Here is an 18,652-nt window from a genome sequence, read left to right as displayed (position 1 = left end):
ATAGGAATAATGTAACAAAACTAACAATTGCAAATTCTGTTATTTTATTTATTCATCATTGATGAAGACGTCATTGAAAAACCTTGATGATGAGTTTAATATTCTTCGGCTCCTTCTGCCTCACCTTCTGCAGAATCCATACCAACTTCTTCATAATCCTTCTCCAAAGCAGCAAGATCTTCACGTGCTTCAGAAAATTCACCTTCCTCCATACCCTCACCGACGTACCAGTGAACGAATGCTCTCTTGGCGTACATCAAGTCAAATTTATGATCAAGACGGGCCCAAGCTTCAGCGATAGCTGTGGTGTTCGACAACATGCAGACAGCTCGCTGTACTTTAGCGAGGTCACCACCTGGTACAACCGTGGGTGGTTGATAGTTAATACCAACTTTGAACCCAGTTGGACACCAATCTACGAATTGGATGGTACGCTTTGTCTTGATAGTGGCGATGGCTGCATTAACATCCTTAGGTACAACGTCTCCTCTGTACAACATACAGCACGCCATGTACTTTCCATGTCGTGGGTCACATTTTACCATCTGATTGGCTGGCTCAAAGCAGGCATTCGTGATTTCTGCGACCGACAGCTGTTCGTGGTAAGCCTTCTCTGCAGAAATGACTGGCGCGTAGGTTACCAGAGGGAAGTGAATTCTGGGATAAGGTACTAAGTTAGTTTGGAATTCCGTCAGGTCGACATTGAGAGCGCCATCGAATCGAAGCGAGGCAGTAATGGAAGAAACGATTTGTCCAATCAGACGATTCAAGTTGGTGTACGTTGGTCTCTCAATATCCAGGTTACGGCGGCAGATGTCGTAAATAGCCTCATTATCAACCATAAATGCACAATCGGAATGTTCTAAAGTGGTGTGAGTGGTCAGGATTGAATTGTAGGGTTCAACCACAGCAGTAGACACTTGGGGTGCTGGATAAATTGCGAACTCCAATTTCGACTTCTTTCCATAATCCACGGACAGACGTTCCATCAACAGCGATGTGAAGCCAGAGCCAGTACCACCTCCAAACGAGTGGAAAATAAGAAAACCTTGGAGTCCGGTACATTGGTCTGCGAGTTTGCGAATACGGTCCAATACGAGATCAACAATCTCTTTGCCGATCGTGTAATGACCGCGAGCATAATTATTTGCAGCATCTTCTTTGCCTGTGATCAACTGTTCTGGATGGAAGAGTTGACGGTAGGTGCCTGTGCGAACCTCGTCTAAACAGAAAAAGTATGCAATAAATAATTTAGTAATAAAACATAAACTAATGCAATATACATGTCTAACATTATTACATACCGACTACTGTTGGCTCTAAGTCGATGAAAACAGCTCTGGGAACATGTTTTCCGGCACCTGTTTCACTGAAGAAAGTGTTGAAACTGTCATCACCTCCTCCAATAGTTTTGTCTGATGGCATCTGACCATCAGGCTGAATGCCATGCTCCAGACAATATAATTCCCAACAGGCATTACCAATTTGGACTCCAGCCTGGCCAACGTGGATTGAGATACATTCACGCTGAAAACATATACATAAAAACAATTAATTTATTATTTGAAATAAAAAATTAAAAAATGTCATGACATATATGGTACATTAAAGGTGTTTTCAATAATATGTATTTTATACAGTTATCAAATCTATAAAATGGATAAAAGTGAATGGAAATATTTAAAACATTTTAAACAAATTGCAAAAAAATAACTTTATGAATGTGTGATAATATTACAATATGCATTTATAGTTCAAGACTAAAGTTCATAGCAACAGAATAATAATCTTGAAAGAAAGTACATGTGTTTAATATTCAATCTTATTAATGTTTTAAAAAATGGACAAAATGGACAAAGTTAAAAAGAGATAACATCATATCACAAGTACAATTAATTCATAAATTAATAATAGCCGATGAATTATTAAATAATAAATGATCGATTATTATAGAATATTTTTAATAGTTTGCGCATATATTATATTTAAATATATATTTATATATGTAAAATATTTACAGATTTCAATGTATTTTAAATAACTCAATATCCGTGGACTGCTGATTACTTTCATGAAATATTTGACAGAAATTAAAACAATTTATTTCTAGTATCGATCGCGTCACAAAAACGACGCGCATTTCCCTCCATTGTACAATGGACGCGAAACAAAGAAATATCAAATTTCTGCGTTCAAGCCTCAAAATATTTTTTATAATGAATTTCTCAAAGAAAAGGATAAGTACAAAGATTATGTTTAATAAGTAAACGCTTCGATCATTTTAACGGTATCTAGACGCTAAAAAGTGAGTCATAACGGAAAGGGCGGAGCCGGCCGGTGCAAGCGTCTTTACGCCAGTCGCGTTTCTTCATCAGCACAGCGAACTGAACGATACGACCTGGTTTATGTATAGAAACAGTGAAAGATTATTTACTTACCATTTTGAAGTCTAGAAAAGTGTTTTACGCTCTTGTAAAAAATGAGTAGTCGATAGTTGGAGCAAGTAATGGAGCTTCTGCTATCAACCACACACGATGCACGGTTGAACACCAAGCGATTAATGCGCGAGTGACGCTGTCCGCGGGGTCTTATACCCCTGACTATCGACTGTATTGGCGCTTGATGATTGGTCGGCGATGATCTCACTCTCTGTTCTGATTGGTCGACGAACGACCGCAGAACGCCGTACCGAGTTCACGCATGTTTCTTACTAGTAAAATATAGTACCATGTTCCTGTCATGCGACATTTATTTTATTGATTTTACAAATTTCGTCGGGTGTAGCAAGAAAATTGGTATGTAACGACCTGTTCATTGACTCTATCATTATTGATTTTCAATACATAATTTGTATTAAAGTGCGCGATCGTCGCAATAAATTTATTCGCATTTCAATAAACACATTCAATTATTTAAATACAAATTATCGTGCAACGGAATCTGCATATTCGATAATTATTTTAAACACTTTAGAAATCAGTTTCGGTACATTTAAACTATGTTTGCATTCGTTGATGGTAGAAACCGACATAATAATTATTTTGCGTTAAGTAGGTTATAGCTGACGTTGCTTGACGCGTTCATTCCGTTAATTACACGAATGCATAATTTAGTCACATCGTTGATTATTATAACTGGTTTTACGTGTTATATTTCATCAATTTCAATTACGATGTTAAAGTTAAAGTATTCTTCATATTCTAGCTACAGGAAACCGTACGTGATTTTTCGCAAAATGTTCCATTGTAAGGAGATCATCAGAGTTTCTTGTCGCACATGTAAAAAGATATTCGAGAGAAAGCTGCACACGATTGTAAAGTGATAATGTTTCTCCTGACGTGAGTGTTACACATTATTTTCCGTATTTTCTTTCTTTACATTCTTTAGATTGTTCTTTAGATTCTCACGCACGGTAGGTATCTAGGAATTTATTCAAAATTTTCTGTATGTCGTAAAGAAAAGGGAGCGGTAGAGAAATGCAAAACAACGCGACATTTATTCTTAGTTGCAAAACTACCGCGGTTGGTTATGGGCGTTGAACTTGCCCATTGGTTAAGAATAGACTTTACGTCGGTGAATTTCTATTTGAAATTTGCATGTATATAACAGTTGCAACAAACTGCAAACTTGACTATTTTAAATATTCAACATACGCGTATTCACTATAAAACCGGATTATGGTTTTCTATCAGTAAATTCTGATAAAACCGAGATAGAAGAGACGATTAATTTATAATCCTGTTGCATTTGCAAGTCTTTAATTTGTCGAAAATTATCTTGTGAATGAAAAGACGTATGTAACATTTATCATTCAACATCGATTAGACATTTTTATCTCTTTCTAAGAAACTACCGAGTTTAAAGCTAGCTCGGTTAAGCTTCCAGAAACTCCCAAAATGGCGGAGACATTGAAATGTTGCAAGACCGAGTGCAATGTACACTGTGCGTGCACGAATGCAACCAAGGACGCATCGTGTGTGTCCTATGCTGTGTACCCAGTGTAACCAATGACGCATGTTTGTCTTGCAAAGAAATTGATATTAAATAATATTCAGGAATTCATCAATACGACCAAAGTTTGAGAATTTATAAATCCCTATATCTGAAGATTTTATAAATTGGAAGTTGTGTAAGTAAAATAATAAAGAAAATATAGTTGTGTGTAATACTGATATTATTTTAAAGTTATTGTTTAAGTAGTTAAATGAGGTAACATTGTAACTTATAGAAAATACATTGTTTATTGCAGGAAAGAAGAAAAGAAAAGTAAAATAATAAAGGATGGTTGTGTGAAATACTGATATTATTTTAAAGTTATTATTTAAGTAGTTAAATGAGGTAATATTGTAACTTATAGAAAATACATTGTTTATTGCAGGAAAGAAGAAATGCAGCTAATACTTTCTGGTAAAACAATCCCGAATTGGTTTATGGTTGAATAGATGTTCCTTTTTCGTTCAGTTGAATGATTCGGTCGTTCTCGACGTGCAGAGGTGCCAAGGAAGGATGAGAGTCGTCGTGAGAGAGCGCATGTGCGACGCGGCCGCTCACTTTTTCTAAAATTGGTCACAGACGGTCGGTTCCCGACTAAGGAAAGCGGTAAATCGCGACGATCCGCTGGGAAGACTTGCAAGGTGGGGCAGGGACTATTGCCGTTGGAGAGAACACATCTGTACAATATGCATGTAAAACTCAATTGCGTAGTCTCTGGAGAGAGTCCCTTCAAGAACTTCTTTCTACTTTATTCAAAAAAGATCAGTATCTAACTTATAAATTGTAAGGAATTGAATGATACAAGTTAAAAAATGTTAATGTATTTTAAATTTCACTGCTAATATTTATATTTCACTAAAAATGTACTATTGTAAATAAGAATATGTATAAGCAATTCTAAATGTTCTATCAAATATAGCATGTATGAATTACTTTTCGGTTCCTCATTGTCAAGTTTATAAAGTCATGTTTTGACTTTGTTTCTTACGCGTAAAGCGTTATATCATTGATCTGAGATAAGAATGACGTAACGTGACTTTCTCCGGCTACCGTCATTGAAAATTTGACTCACGTCGGTGCCCTCTTTGAAAGATAAATTGCATTCGGTTTTAGTCATGTTGTTTTGAATACTTTGCAGAGATAACTCTGTAGAACCCAGGTACGATCGTAGAAGCTGACCGTAGATATTAACATAATCGTTATATCGATACAATCCTGCTGGATGATGTAACAGAGCGACCACGCATTTTATTGTCCTTGCATTTGTAGCGATCTCATTCACCAAATATAGTTAGATAGAATTGCAGTCTTCCTTCGTAACGCATCAACTTTTATAGACTTAATTTTTTATTTCCCGCTTATCGAATTCTTATGATTAATATCTCCCGGTTCAATCGATATATTTATCCTCATGAATCATGCGATCAAACAAATTTTTCTTTAGAAATTATTAATAGTGATTAGTAATGATTTCAATGTTCAAGATTATTTATGTGATAATCGTATTGAGCACTTACCTGCAGAATCAAGTTTCAATCCATCATACCATACGAGCGATTGATCTTGAACTTATTACCTTTGGTAATCACTGATCGTTAAAATGACATCAGCTCACTATTTCGAACACTACATTGTAGTAAACTACATCACGGTAGAATCGATCATACTTATTTCCAGAATGCGTAGGATGTACATTTAGTTCCATATTTTTTATCCATACTCTTATAGCTTTTTAACCAATGGTAATTTCAGGTAAGACAGTGGCGTAACTAGAAGGTGGGGATGTGACCTCCAATGCAAATTTCCCCTTCTCGCTCTAAAATGTGAACTGGTCCTCGAAATCTGAAATTGCCTAACAATACGAATTGTTTTTGTAAGATTCGATCAAATTCCTCAAAATAGGAATTGATCCTTAATGTAAATTAATTTTTTTAAAATGCAAATTCGACATCTTCACATCAATATTAAAATGATTAAGTTTGTCAATTCGAAAAATTAGAGATCGAAAAGTTAGAGTTCGAAAAAGGTAGAGTACCAGGCTTATTCACGGATAAAAATTCTAGTTACGCCAATGGGTATGAGGAATATTGTTTAATAGAAGAGACTCGTGTATTAGTTGTATATAGTTGCTCAGTAATATATATAGAGTGCCTATAACGTGTATTTCTGAGAACAAATAAATCACATATAATTTACAAAAAGGAACTTGACGCGGCGCTTAATATTGTTTATTATCGTCAGATAATAGATAAAGTATTATCATTGTTATTATTATCAACTATACGTGTATCTTAGGCGTACGAATTTTCGAAGGATCAACATTATACGCATAACTTGTCCGCGAGTGTATACACATTTCTGCACGTTTCTTTCCTTTGCTCGTGTTCCTTTTAATCGATATAGGCCATGTATTCGTGTTACAGAGTAACAAACGATAATTAGTTTGTTTTCCGTGTAACTTTGGTATACCATTACGAAAATGGCGTACACGAGGCAGTGCGTTACGTACAAAAATTACGAAGAAACTTTGTCCGAATGAAATTTTACCGATAAACTCCTTTCTTGTTTCGTAGCTCGATCCGTTTTTCAAATCATACGTACACCATTTTACGCATTCTTTTTAGCAAGGTGTTAATTCGATTTTCGTTATTTGATTCGTAATGTTAAGCTACGACAAAATCATTGAATCTTCTAGTTGCTTTAAACGTAGTTTCTTGAAGTATACAGTAGAATATCGATGATTCACTATCTAATCGATACAATCTGCTAGATCAGTGATGGGCAGATCAAATGCTCAAGAACTTCCGGGCAATGACGAGCAGTGTACGAGGTGAGATACACAGAGAACGATATAGTTCTCATTCCTGAGATTTCATGTTTTCTAGTTTAAATATTTAGTAATTTGGAAATTTAGAAATATAAATATTTAAAAATCCAGATATGTAGAAATTTGAAAACTTTTAAATATAAAAATGTAATTTTGAGACTTCAGATTATTCATGAAAGCTTGCGATTGCACGTTTTCTTGAGTACGGTTGCCCATCACTGCGCCAAATTATCCGATTGCAATAAGTTTATTCTGCGGAAAAGTACTTTGTAGTAACATTTCGATAAACACAAAGGAAAGTACAGGATTGAAAACCGTCGTTGGAAATCTGTAAATCCACTCGATAGCAAGACGCCTGATCGACGATGGATCCTATGACTATATTATATAAAACGGCACGACGTCTACATCTAAATTTCTTTTTCTCTATTTACAATAAACGTGTTCGAGAGGAAGAACCTCGAGGATGTTTCGTTCGAAACTTGCCGGTTCGAGGTCCTCCTTTAAATTTCTAAGTCGCTGACTTCCGAAACAGCGCTATATCTAAATTTATGTCTAGATTATTCGAGTATTTTGCACGAACTGTCGCTTGGAACATTTCCATCGAACATATCTGAGCGAAAAAGTCTGGCAACGTACCTCGTTCGAATTAAAATACGTTTACGTTTGCCGTGGTTTTCTTGTCGATATTTAGAGCCATTTACACGAAAACGTTCCGATGACATTCTTGAATGGTGCAACACTGTTGTCGAGAAAAAAATACAAACGAACAAATGATTTCGGAAAGCACACTCGAGGAGATGTGACTTTTCTTTTTCCTTGTTTCGAACATGATCGAATTGCTTGGTTCGGGGCAGTGTTTGAAAGAACAACGTCAACCGAATAAGGACATTTCTCGTTCCTCGTTGACTTCTCATACTCGTTGATTAAACATAGAATATTACTTTGGCAACACCAAGTCGTATTTATCTTTTTCTTTCTCGCTGGCATTGACGTAATTAGCATTCCTACTGGGGGTGGGCCAAGTCATCTAGTTTCAAAGTGTCAATTGCATGATCAGGTGAGTTTGGAAAATTTGGAATTTGCAAGTTTGAAAATTTTTGTTACGGAATTTGAAATTGTGAGAAATTTGGGAGTTTGGGGATTTGAAAATTTGGAAACTTGAGAATTTGGGGAATTTGGGAATTTAGGAATTAGAGAATGTAGAGATTTACAAGTTTAGAGATTTGGAGATTTAGGAATTTGGAAACTAGGAAGTCGAAATTTGAAAATTAGTAAATTCAGGTTTCATAATTGGGGAGTTTAAAAATTCGCAAAATTAGAAATTTAGAAATTAGGAAATTTGGAGATTTGAAAATTTGGAAAATTAGTAGATCTAGGTCTTAGTAGATCTTCAAAAAATTTGGGAATTTAAAAATTCAAGGGTTTGGAAATTTGAAGCTTAGAAAATTAAGGTATGAAAATTAGAAAATTAAGCCCATTCATATATATGTCAAACCCACCCTAGTCCGAGTCCAATTACGCCAATTCCCGCAGGGCATGTAATTTATAATGATAATATATAATAATGCGATCTATCTAAACATAGAATGGCACGATTGGCCCATATAGGCCGAATTTCAGAATGGTACATGCTAAATCCAAATGATTAAGCCGTTAATTAACGCTTCACTGATGGAATAAATTATCCTTGTCCACTAACCTCATAAAATACCTTTCTTTGATTAAACATCGATCACATAAGTAATAGTTCAAACATTGATCGATTTGCGATCGATTTGTTCAATTCGTTCGAACGTACTTAGAGAAAAGAACAAATGCTTCACGGCCTCGACGATCGAGCAAGATTCACGTGTGTCTGGGCTACATAGTCGATGAAACGGCACACACGTTCGACTCTGAGCGATCATCAGACTTTATTCGTTTTCACTTCGAGCGTTGTTTTGCAAGAGTGTACCGATATGGTACCCGTAGCCCACTCGATTGGCGAGGCCTGACACGGATCAGAGATTCTCTTCGTCGGCGTCTTCGTCTTCTGAACCACCGTAGTTCTCACCGCTGTCTTGTCGATCGACCGCGACGAAAAACGCCATGAAACCTTTGTTCGATATCGTGTCGTCGGTTCGGAACCGGACTAGTAACGCCTCGTTGATCGAGATGAAGTCGGTGGTGTTCTGGAATGCAATTAATTCGAGATTATACCATTCGATCGATATAGATCAATAAACACAGATGTAACAGCTCCTTCTACATTTACTTGCATTTAAAAATATTTACTCCAGAATGATCAAAGCTATTGACGAGTTGAAATTATGAAATTCATTTAAAGACTCTTACATCAAAGTCCTGAGTATCAAGTTTGGCTAGAGTCTTATTTTTTCCTGCACTCTAATCACAATCACAATGACGATTTATAAACAAAGAAATGCAGAGTAAAGTTATACATACGCTATTTCCACAGTATCGTCCGTAAAGAAGACCGGACGTATCCAAACCGGAATAAACCTCGACGAAATCGTAATTGCATTCGTTTTCGGATTCAAGTTGGAACGTGACAAAAGTTAAATGAACATTTTTGCCAGGTGGAGCCTCAATGGCCCAATCACAGTCCGTTCTGTGGTCGTAATTATGAGTACCATATTTGGCATGCGAGTACAAGTGCTTCACTTCGCTTGTTGCAACGAGATGACCTCCGCAAGCTGCAAAATAAAACTCGGTCAATAAAACGAAACATAATATTTTTAGTACTAAGCATAACATTATGTATCAAAGATTTTGAACCACTGACAAATATCACTATTTCGGCAATCTAAATATTTACTGACAATACTGAAATATTTACAATATCATGTAGATGATTGAATATAGTAACTAAAATATTCTTAATATGTATATTGATACTCTGACGTCTTCATAAATGACAAGATGGTGAAACATTGATTTATTAACATTGTATCTTTATGAAGGATAAGTTTATTTATGTAACTATAGTATAGAAAATAGTTGAGTATCTTACCAGTGCTATGAGTGGCCAGGAAGCCTTTCCTCTGAATAGAAGCATCGCTTTTAAATACCATGTACATTTGATTTCCGGTAGCCAAAATTGGATGTGGTTCTTTGGTACCGCAGAATTTACCAAGAACGTGACTATCCGGCGAGTCGCCATCATAAATTGCAATGTGATCGTAATTACATTCTTGATGAGATTCCATTTCGAACACTTTAAAAATCTGCAAAATGCAGAATGTAAATATCGTTTCTTAACAATAACAAATAGACTAGATTAAATAATAACGTCCTTAAGAACTGACCAACTTGATGCGATGTCCAGGTTTGGTAACAAAATGCCAAACGCAGTCTTTGAGTCCAGGATAATAGTCCGGATAATTTGGCGACGTTATGGTACCAACGGGTGCAACGATCTCGTACTTGCAGCCACCTTCTTTACAGTCGTGGCCATTTTCGTGGAGCGTGAAGCCATTGTGACACGAACACTGATATGAACCTATCGTGTTTCTGCATTCGTGTTGGCATCCACCATTGTTGTTGGCACACTCGTCCATGTCTGTTAAGAAGACTGCCGCGAATCCTGTTTTTTGAATACTGTAATAACAGGAAGGTGAAAAAGTAAGTAAAGAAAAAATGGGTTAGTACGATTAGAAGTATTGTCGTAAGGTTAGAAGTATTTAAAAGGGTATAGTCGAATGACAATGAACTAAATAGCCCTTGAATCGGTGTATCTTATTCAATAGTTTGATGTAAGCAAGTATCAATCTCTCTCATTACCAGAATAGTCAAGGATGAAGTTTACAGTCGATTATCACAGTAGACTCATTTTGTCACAAACGGATATAGGAGCAAAAAATGCTTGTACTTGTTAACAGAGAACAAGGTTCTATCAAAGGGACTCGGTCTTCTCGTCACTGAACTACCCTCTTGTTAAATTCAAAGTTGTACCTATTATCAGACGTAAACGTCACTTTCATAAAGTTTCCCTCTGACGTAATTAATGGCGGCGGCCTCGATCCACAGAAGATTCCGTGTTTCCTTAAAATGTCATCCCCAAGTTTGCTGCTTACTTCTACGGAATCGTATTCGCACTCTTGTTGGCGAGCATTGTTGCCTTCCAAATCGAAATGAGTGAAATTCAACGTGATACGATATTGAGGCGGAGCTATAATCTCCCAGACACAGTCCTTGTTTCCTGGATACGTTACAGGAAACGAAGGACTCGTAATAGTTCCGTTGCTGTCCTCGAATACTCCACCGCAGGCATCTGAACATTTTGTATAATGAATTATCTCATTTAAATATTAAATGAAAATATGTAAATATTAATGAAATCGGATTTCAAAAGAAAGTATTTACTCAAGAGTTATTTACCTTCGCAGTGCTTTCCGTCGGAATGTAATTCGTAGCCAGGATTGCAGGAACATTCGAATCCACCCAGAGTGTTTATACAATTGTGTTCGCAACCGTGCTCGATTAGAACACATTCGTCGAATTCTGAAACATTGTTTGAACTCGTGAAACTGTTCGTATTGTATCGTGAGATTGTTCGTATTGTTCGAACTTATCCTTTTAAAGCTCTTATTAATACTTTGACGGTCACATATTTCATAGAATCCAAGATATTCCGGATTTCACAAAATGAAGGGTCAAAAAGTGATCACAATTCGTTCTAAATAGAATTTGAAATTTTATTGGCGATCACATATTCCGTTTCTGATAATATGAAAGGTCTAGATTAAAAGTGATTACAATTCGTTCTAAACAGAAATTAAAATTTAATTACCATATTTCAGAGAAAAGGCAATCAAACTGTATGTATAGCAAAAGGAAGAAGCAGACGCAATGCAGAAAAAGTGAAAAAATGTTTCACGGAAGAACATCAGATTTATCCATAAAAAGAATAGTCAATAAACGGACTTCTCAAGAAAATTTAATGTCCATAAACATTTAAGCATTTGAAGACCCATAACGAAGAAAAACGTAGAATTTTTGATAAAGTATATTCGAAGCGAAGTCTGTCCGTAAAGTTTGTTGCTTGAATAATAAAAAGTTTACTTCGCGTAACTCTGAAAATTTTCCCCTTCTTCATATCTAAAAACTTCATTATTCAAGAACAAAATATTTTCCCGCCGGAATTTTTAACGATTTAGTTCGTGTCAAAGTGTTAAAACTGTCGGCTGCAAATTGCTAATCGCACCTTTCATAAACGTAGCCGAAAATCCAGCCTTCTGTACTGATCCGTCGCTAACAAACTTCACGAGAAGTTTGTTACCGGTGGACTTAATGTCCGGTGGTATTTTGTAGCCGCAATAAACCCCGATCAATGGAGAGTCCGCGTTATGACCATCACGGATCTCCACATAGTCGTACACGCAATTGTCGTGGTTCTCGATCTCAAAGGATTGAAACTTTAACGCCACTTGAAAGTTCTGCGGTACCGACAACTTCCACACACATTCCTTGCTGGATTGATAACCTTCCGGGTAGTTGGGTGATTCCAAGTGACCCGTGTCGTCAAGTTCGATCTCGCCGCCGCAAACGGCTTCGTATGATGCCGTGAAGCCACGAGGGCCGTTGCTCTGATGACCGGATGTCACGTACGTAACCAGCATTCTACTTCCTGTCGATACGATCGGATCCTGGATCTTTCCATTGCCGCAGTAACGACCTGTCAAATTAATCATTACTCAGTTTGATTGATAGAAAAATCGAGTTGATGTGTTGAATAAAAATAGCAAGATTATAGGATTTTTTCAACTCGTGCTCTCGAATTATATTCGATATTTATTTTCTAGTCGTTCTCAGTCCTTATTGCGACATCTAGGTGTTGCGTTCGAAACTTTTTGTTCCACTAGCAATGGTAAATAAAGAAATTTTTAGAAGAGTACTTAAATTACATTGTAGATGTAATTGTGGAATTACAATTACGACTTTTGAATCACTCTCAAAATTGAAATCAGTGCTCCATATAAAATATCTTTGAACAAAGTGTAAAATATATTCATTCGTTAGAAAATATGAGATAAACGCATACGTAACACATACAGAGACAATACCATGCGAGAGCGATGAAAATGTAGACATAAAAATGGGGGATGAAAAACAGGAATTTTAAGGATCAAAAAGGTGAAAAGTACAATGCGTAAAACAGAAATGCGTTCTAGTATAAATGAATTTCCAACTAAATGCTAGCGAACGTGTTGAACATTCGTGTCCCCGATAATTCTAACTATAATAACTGCATATTAAGCATAGCTGTATTCACAGTGGCGTTCGACGCGTCGCACGAAATGCTGCACCGTGTTAAATCCAGTAAAATATAATATTTATACTAATTGCACGCGGATCCATAAAGGATCGTATAAACAAAGTAAATCCTCCTGTAAATTGTTACCCAGCGTGAAAGCTGATTATCGTCCTCTTTGTTAGGACACCTATCATCAGAAGGTCATTAATTATCGCACCGCGTTTGATAAAATAAATACAATTAAATTCTCATATTCACGATTACTAAATAGCAAGTAGTATGCATAAAATATTTCGCAAGTATAAAACATATTTATCATTTAAATTATTATATTATTTACGCTATCATACAGAAATGTTTATGATTCAATTAATACGTTATATTAAATGTGAATTTTATACGTAGAGTCAAATTTATTTGATGCGAGTGAATATTCCAAGTTAAATGAAAACATGGAGTATAAAATAAATTCATGATTTTCCATGTCATTAAGTAGACTTTGCATGTAGTTTAAATTGAATTTTCTATGAAAACTATAAGAAGGAATTGAACATTTTCTTGACTATAGAGAACAGGATACTTGTAGCCTGATACTACTATAAGTGTAAATTTCAACTTAGGTTTTCGACTGTTAAGCTTACCTAACACTTTACTCTTATGCCAGTACCCGTCTCTAATCTCGAGATAGTCGCTGCGACAAAGATTGCTCTTAAGTATGTTCAACGATGTAATGTTAAGGACTATTCGTTCTCCATGGGTCGCTGTAATCCTCCATTCGCATCGTTCACCTTCTATCGGAGGTGATCCGTTAGGATGAATCGGGGATCCGAAACTTCCGCTGTTTTCTTGAAATGTTCTGCCACATCCTGTGTCAGGGAAAAGAACAACCGTGTTGTTAGAGAGAAAAGAAAAAGGAACGCGGTTAAAATTGAGGCTTATCGAAAAGTTTCGAATGTAATTTCCATTTGTTTGAAACTTGTACGTGGTCTGTGATACGTAGATCGCGGACGTGTATGCGAGTAAAATATACTAAAAATGTGGCGGCGTAAATCACGAAAGGATTTAACTTATTTTGTAAGCTTTAATATTTTCCTATTCATGATATGATTTATGGAGATTTTTTGAACTATGTGTAAAGGTCTGTGTCGCGTAAGTAACCGCCATTTTCAAGCTTGCAAAGTGAAGCTTCAGAAGCCGCCACCAAAAGGGAGGATTTCGCATATGAAAATAAGGGCGATAAGCTCGTTGAATCTGCATTACTGATAATGTTCCAAATAAAATTCTACGATGTTGGTTCGCCACATAAAACCGTGTAACCTTCTATAATAAATCTCTGGTATACGCTTTGCAAATTCAAAAAAGAAAAACAGAGAGAAAATTTAAAATAGTTATTAACTTTCTAAACCCCTTTGTGACTTTTATGTTACCCCGCATTTTATAAACGTATACGAATATGTAATATGCATGTAATACACACGTTGCATAATTTTAGCATATTTCTTGCATACTCGGTTACGTTCAGCTACTCCCGTAAATGTATGTAACCAACGTATAAGATACGATGGTCGATGAATTTCTGATATTTTTTAAGAATACCTACTGTGACATTTGTAGAGAAGGTTCGTTTGAGCGATATCACCCTCGCTCAACCGAAGTCTTTGACCAATCTCGGGACGTTTCTTTCCGTGACTTTCCATCGGAAGAATTGTGTCCAGATATGTACCCCTTGAGAACGTATTCTTCGCATAGTGCATGATCGAATCATAGTCATAAGGCAAACCGAGCGAATTGACTTCCTCCTCTGTCAATTTGTTGAAGTTGTACTCTTGACCTGGAAATATAATTTTAATTCGATTTTCTATCTATTTCCTTTATCTCAATTAATATCAATATATTACCACTTTAGCGTACATTAAACGGAACTTTGAAACATAATTGTATTAATAACCTCCTGTTAGGTGTAACAGGGTACATAAAATTGAAAGAGTCATAGATTCCACAAAATATGCGATCGTCAAAGCGTTCAATTTGCGGGACTGGTCACTGCTGACCACCGTGGCAATCACTGAGCTAACACGTTGCCATCCAGATAGAAATGGCCATATAGCTCGGCGGTGTCAACAATTTGTTGCAGTAGATAATTAAATAGAAAAGGGCACACCTTATTGATGTATAAAAAAAATAATTTAGAATGTTCACCCTGATATTTCAAGGTCTTTGAAAACGGCGAGGTATGCGGTTTTCTGTGCAATTACTGATTCTCTATTCCTACCTTTACGCGGATTTTCATACTCGCCAGATCCATCATTCAAATTATGATTCATAGGTCTGCTCATCAGGTTCTCGTTACTACAGAAAAATTAAAGCAAGCAATTTGTGTAGGTATGTTCGTATGTGTCTGCATACAGATAAATGTATGTGCAGGTAACTGTACACACCACGATAAAGTTCTTGATTTTAAAAGATCTTAAAACAAGCAATTTGTGTGTATTTGTATGTATTTGTGTATAGGTTTCATTTAAAAATAATTTTCGAAACTATTTTCTGAACAGACGGACTCGAATGCCTGAAGTCTGAGCATCTGAGTAATAGGGTTGAAGCGAATCATACAAATGGTAGAGGAGAGTAAGGTAGTTCTGAACGGTTGCTTCAATGGCCGTTTACCGAGTGTTACTCGGTCGTTATCGTTCGACTTGCTGTTTGATCATCGAAATAGCCGAACAGTAGCTTGGACAGAACCACAGCACAGTCAGCCATGGCACATAGTTTCGGGAACCGGTGACGTTTTGTTAGAGGGTCCACGGCTCAAGGTGTAATTTCAGAGCGTAAACAGATGGTGGTGCTGGGCCGGTGTTGGGTACCGCTAATTAAACAGCTCGTTACCATTCCCCGTTATGAGTATCCATTAATCGGGACGCGATCAACGTGTCCAGGGACTGTCATCCGCTGCGTAAATATTAGAATACCGGCCCGATTAGTTGTCATCACTAATGATTAGTGAGATTTGCTCGGCACCCTCGGCAAATTGGTCCATTAATCTGGAACGGAAAGCCGTTCGCCGCGAAGGCAAACGTGACGTCGTTTTCCGTTCGACGATAGAATCACGATTCGGGCACGTACAGTTCGCGTCTTTCGACTATCATCCTTCTCACGTTCACCAAACACCGTGAGTGTACGGTGTTGTAGGAGTTGGTGAGACGTGGACCGTCGGAAACATTTGACACGACAGAAGTACCTGTGTTCAAGTTGCCAGCGTCGATCGTTAATATTCGGTTCCTAGTCGATTTCATCGAGACGCGGTTACGAAAGCTTCACATCAAACTTCGCTTAGATATTGCTAGAGAATTACTCAAACTGCTAGACAGTTATTTGCACCTAAGACGAATTGCATATATTCTGAAGTTTTTGTTTTTCAAACATATTCTAATAATTTCTGTGCTCAAACTAATATTGGGAGAGTTTGTCAACTACCATTACCAAAAGTTCTATTGTAAGGATTATAGAAGAGGATTACACTTACCGGACATGATATTGTCACGAATAATCTGGACGTGACGATCACGATCAGGTCTGGTGTGCTCGTGCCAGAAACCGACCACGTGTCCTAGTTCGTGCACCACTATTCCAAATTTGTCGCAATTTTTTCCTATGCTTATAGCCTGAGCGCCGTTGCCTCGTTTGCCAACGAACGAGCAGCATCTACATTATTTCGACAAAAAGATAAAATGAATTACCGTGTATACTTTGATACGTGAAACTCAGGGTCGTTAAATATTATTTGAACATTAGTATAAAAAAGACCAGAATTCGTTTATAATTTTTTATAACTTTGTCGATAATTAAATACGGGGCTCATTTATGTTTATTCAGATACAAGAACTTTATCAAACTATTTATCTTCATATTCACGCAACAAAATACAACGATTGAATGGAGGTTCTAATGAAAGATAATGTATGCACATTAAAGAACTAAAAAAATACCCTGTAACATCGTATTTGATTAGATTAACGTTATCAGTAAATTCCTGTACAAACTTTCCGAGCATCCTTCTTTTTCGGCCAAGTTTTATTGGGTGTTTTTCATCGACGCGTTGGCAAACTCACCCGCACGGTCTCTCCGTGAATAGTATATAATTAGGATGCTCCGTGGGTACTCGCTCGACAAATTTAACGCAAGTAAAGTTCTCCCAGTGTCTCATGGCTTGCTTGAAGAGGGCTTTGTGAGCCCCGGAAAAATTTCCATCGATCTCGTAAGGGATCACCCCGTCGTCCCACACGCGTTCCTTGCGGGCTGTCGCGGCTCTTCGTGTCCTGCTTGAAAAACCGTGTCTCGTGGTGCCGCGTTTGTTCGCAAGATACTTGGGTTTATGTTCCATGTCGTAAAATTCGATCGAACGCAGTTGTCGATCGTGTAACGACACTACCTCGTCCGACGAGTCGTCGAACTCCCGTCTGACCAATGGTATCTTTCGTCGACGGTGCCTGCGTTTGGACGTTCTGGAAATGAACGCATTTGCATCGATTATTATCATGTTTGTTCACATAATGTATGTGGCTGTTACGAGTGTCGGAGAAGATTTTGTATGTGGAAACTATTTAGGTGGAAATGGAGGTATTCAGAAAGATGGAAGTTTGGAAAATTGAGAATTTGGGGATTTGAGGATTCGTATATTAAAAAAATTGTGCATCTAGGAATTTGGTAACATACGAATGTGAGATCTGAAAATTTGTGAATTTCAAGCTTTACAGAAAATTTACTAACTTACTTAGAAAATTCCTGAATTAATAATACAAACTAGCATACATACAAAATACCTTAGAGGACTTTCAGTAAAATCGCGTCCTAGTAAAAGATTCAATTCCTCAGCCATTTATCGAGATATCGTTTCTGTTAAAGGCAACAAAACTCCAAGTTAATCTTTGGAATCTTCCTTTTGCGAGTTATAGCATAAATAAAGATACGTGAAAGGGGTTGAACTACCTTTCTCCTTTTGTTTCGCCGAGGTAAAAATGAAAAGCAGGTTCCGCTTAAGAAAAAAATCTCGTAAAAGGGAAGAGGAAGTGGAGGAAGAAGAGAAGGTGAAAAAAGGAGGGAAGAAGGAACACGAAACACCGGAAAATTTACTCTCTAACGGCGTTGAACGCGAGGCTCGTTAAAAGACTAAGACCGGAAAATTTACGGCGCAAAGCGACCATCAAATGTTTTAACGTCGCCGGAACAGTGGCTCGTTAAAGTCGGCAAGCTTTCTGTTATTAATATGCTATTAGCGTAATATTGAATATTACTATCGGCGTTAGGGGTTTGTAAGCGACCGGGTACCATTATTATCCTGTAAATAGCAATTTCGTCGTATGCCATCGGTGGTATCGCATCGTAAAACGGTCAGACGTTTCAAGGGATAATCAACATTGGTCAGTGGCTGTTGACAAAGTAAATATCGGACGGATAACCGTGGAAGTTGTCCAGCCACATGCTCGGTTCAGCACTTCAATTCCGACGAAATAGTTTATGGACGTTACGCGAATTGTTATGGCCGCGCCATGAACAGAGGGTAAATAAACCTAGACAAT

General features: G+C 37.1%; 2 protein-coding genes and 1 long non-coding RNA gene across 4 annotated transcripts in view; 1 reads left to right on the top strand and 2 right to left on the bottom strand.

The window, feature by feature from the left end:
• Positions 1 to 27: 27 nt before the first annotated feature.
• LOC100880897 (tubulin alpha-1 chain) lies at positions 28 to 2,589 on the bottom strand. The gene is made up of 3 exons (XM_012280640.2): positions 2,439 to 2,589; positions 1,305 to 1,527; positions 28 to 1,222 (listed from the first exon to the last, which is right to left on the bottom strand). Exons 1-3 carry the CDS (start codon positions 2,439 to 2,441, stop codon positions 96 to 98), a joined length of 1,353 nt encoding a protein of 450 aa, XP_012136030.1. The 5' UTR covers positions 2,442 to 2,589; the 3' UTR covers positions 28 to 95.
• Positions 2,590 to 2,647: 58 nt separating this feature from the next.
• LOC143264664 (uncharacterized) lies at positions 2,648 to 4,925 on the top strand. The gene is made up of 3 exons (XR_013038520.1): positions 2,648 to 2,795; positions 3,205 to 4,129; positions 4,250 to 4,925. It is a non-coding gene; the product is annotated as an uncharacterized LOC143264664 (long non-coding RNA).
• Positions 4,926 to 6,105: 1,180 nt separating this feature from the next.
• The window catches only part of tok (tolloid-like protein 1 tolkin), a 72,676-nt gene continuing 60,129 nt past the window's right edge, over positions 6,106 to 18,652 (bottom strand). For both annotated transcript variants that reach the window (XM_003701284.3, XM_012280645.2), the window contains exons 5-15: positions 17,186 to 17,578; positions 16,600 to 16,778; positions 14,680 to 14,910; positions 13,721 to 13,945; positions 12,030 to 12,500; positions 11,204 to 11,326; positions 10,778 to 11,096; positions 10,132 to 10,423; positions 9,837 to 10,050; positions 9,269 to 9,519; positions 6,106 to 8,994 (exon numbers count right to left, since the gene is read on the bottom strand). In XM_003701284.3, coding sequence (XP_003701332.2) covers positions 8,824 to 8,994; positions 9,269 to 9,519; positions 9,837 to 10,050; positions 10,132 to 10,423; positions 10,778 to 11,096; positions 11,204 to 11,326; positions 12,030 to 12,500; positions 13,721 to 13,945; positions 14,680 to 14,910; positions 16,600 to 16,778; positions 17,186 to 17,578 — 2,869 coding nt within the window. In that variant the 3' untranslated portion in view covers positions 6,106 to 8,823. The remainder of the gene's footprint in view (positions 8,995 to 9,268; positions 9,520 to 9,836; positions 10,051 to 10,131; positions 10,424 to 10,777; positions 11,097 to 11,203; positions 11,327 to 12,029; positions 12,501 to 13,720; positions 13,946 to 14,679; positions 14,911 to 16,599; positions 16,779 to 17,185; positions 17,579 to 18,652) is intronic.

The sequence above is a fragment of the Megachile rotundata genome, chromosome 1 (genome assembly GCF_050947335.1).
Source record: "Megachile rotundata isolate GNS110a chromosome 1, iyMegRotu1, whole genome shotgun sequence".
Classification (NCBI taxonomy): Eukaryota; Metazoa; Arthropoda; class Insecta; order Hymenoptera; family Megachilidae; genus Megachile; species Megachile rotundata.
Note: the sequence above shows the minus strand (reverse complement) of the source record. Positions and strands in the feature narration are given on the sequence as shown.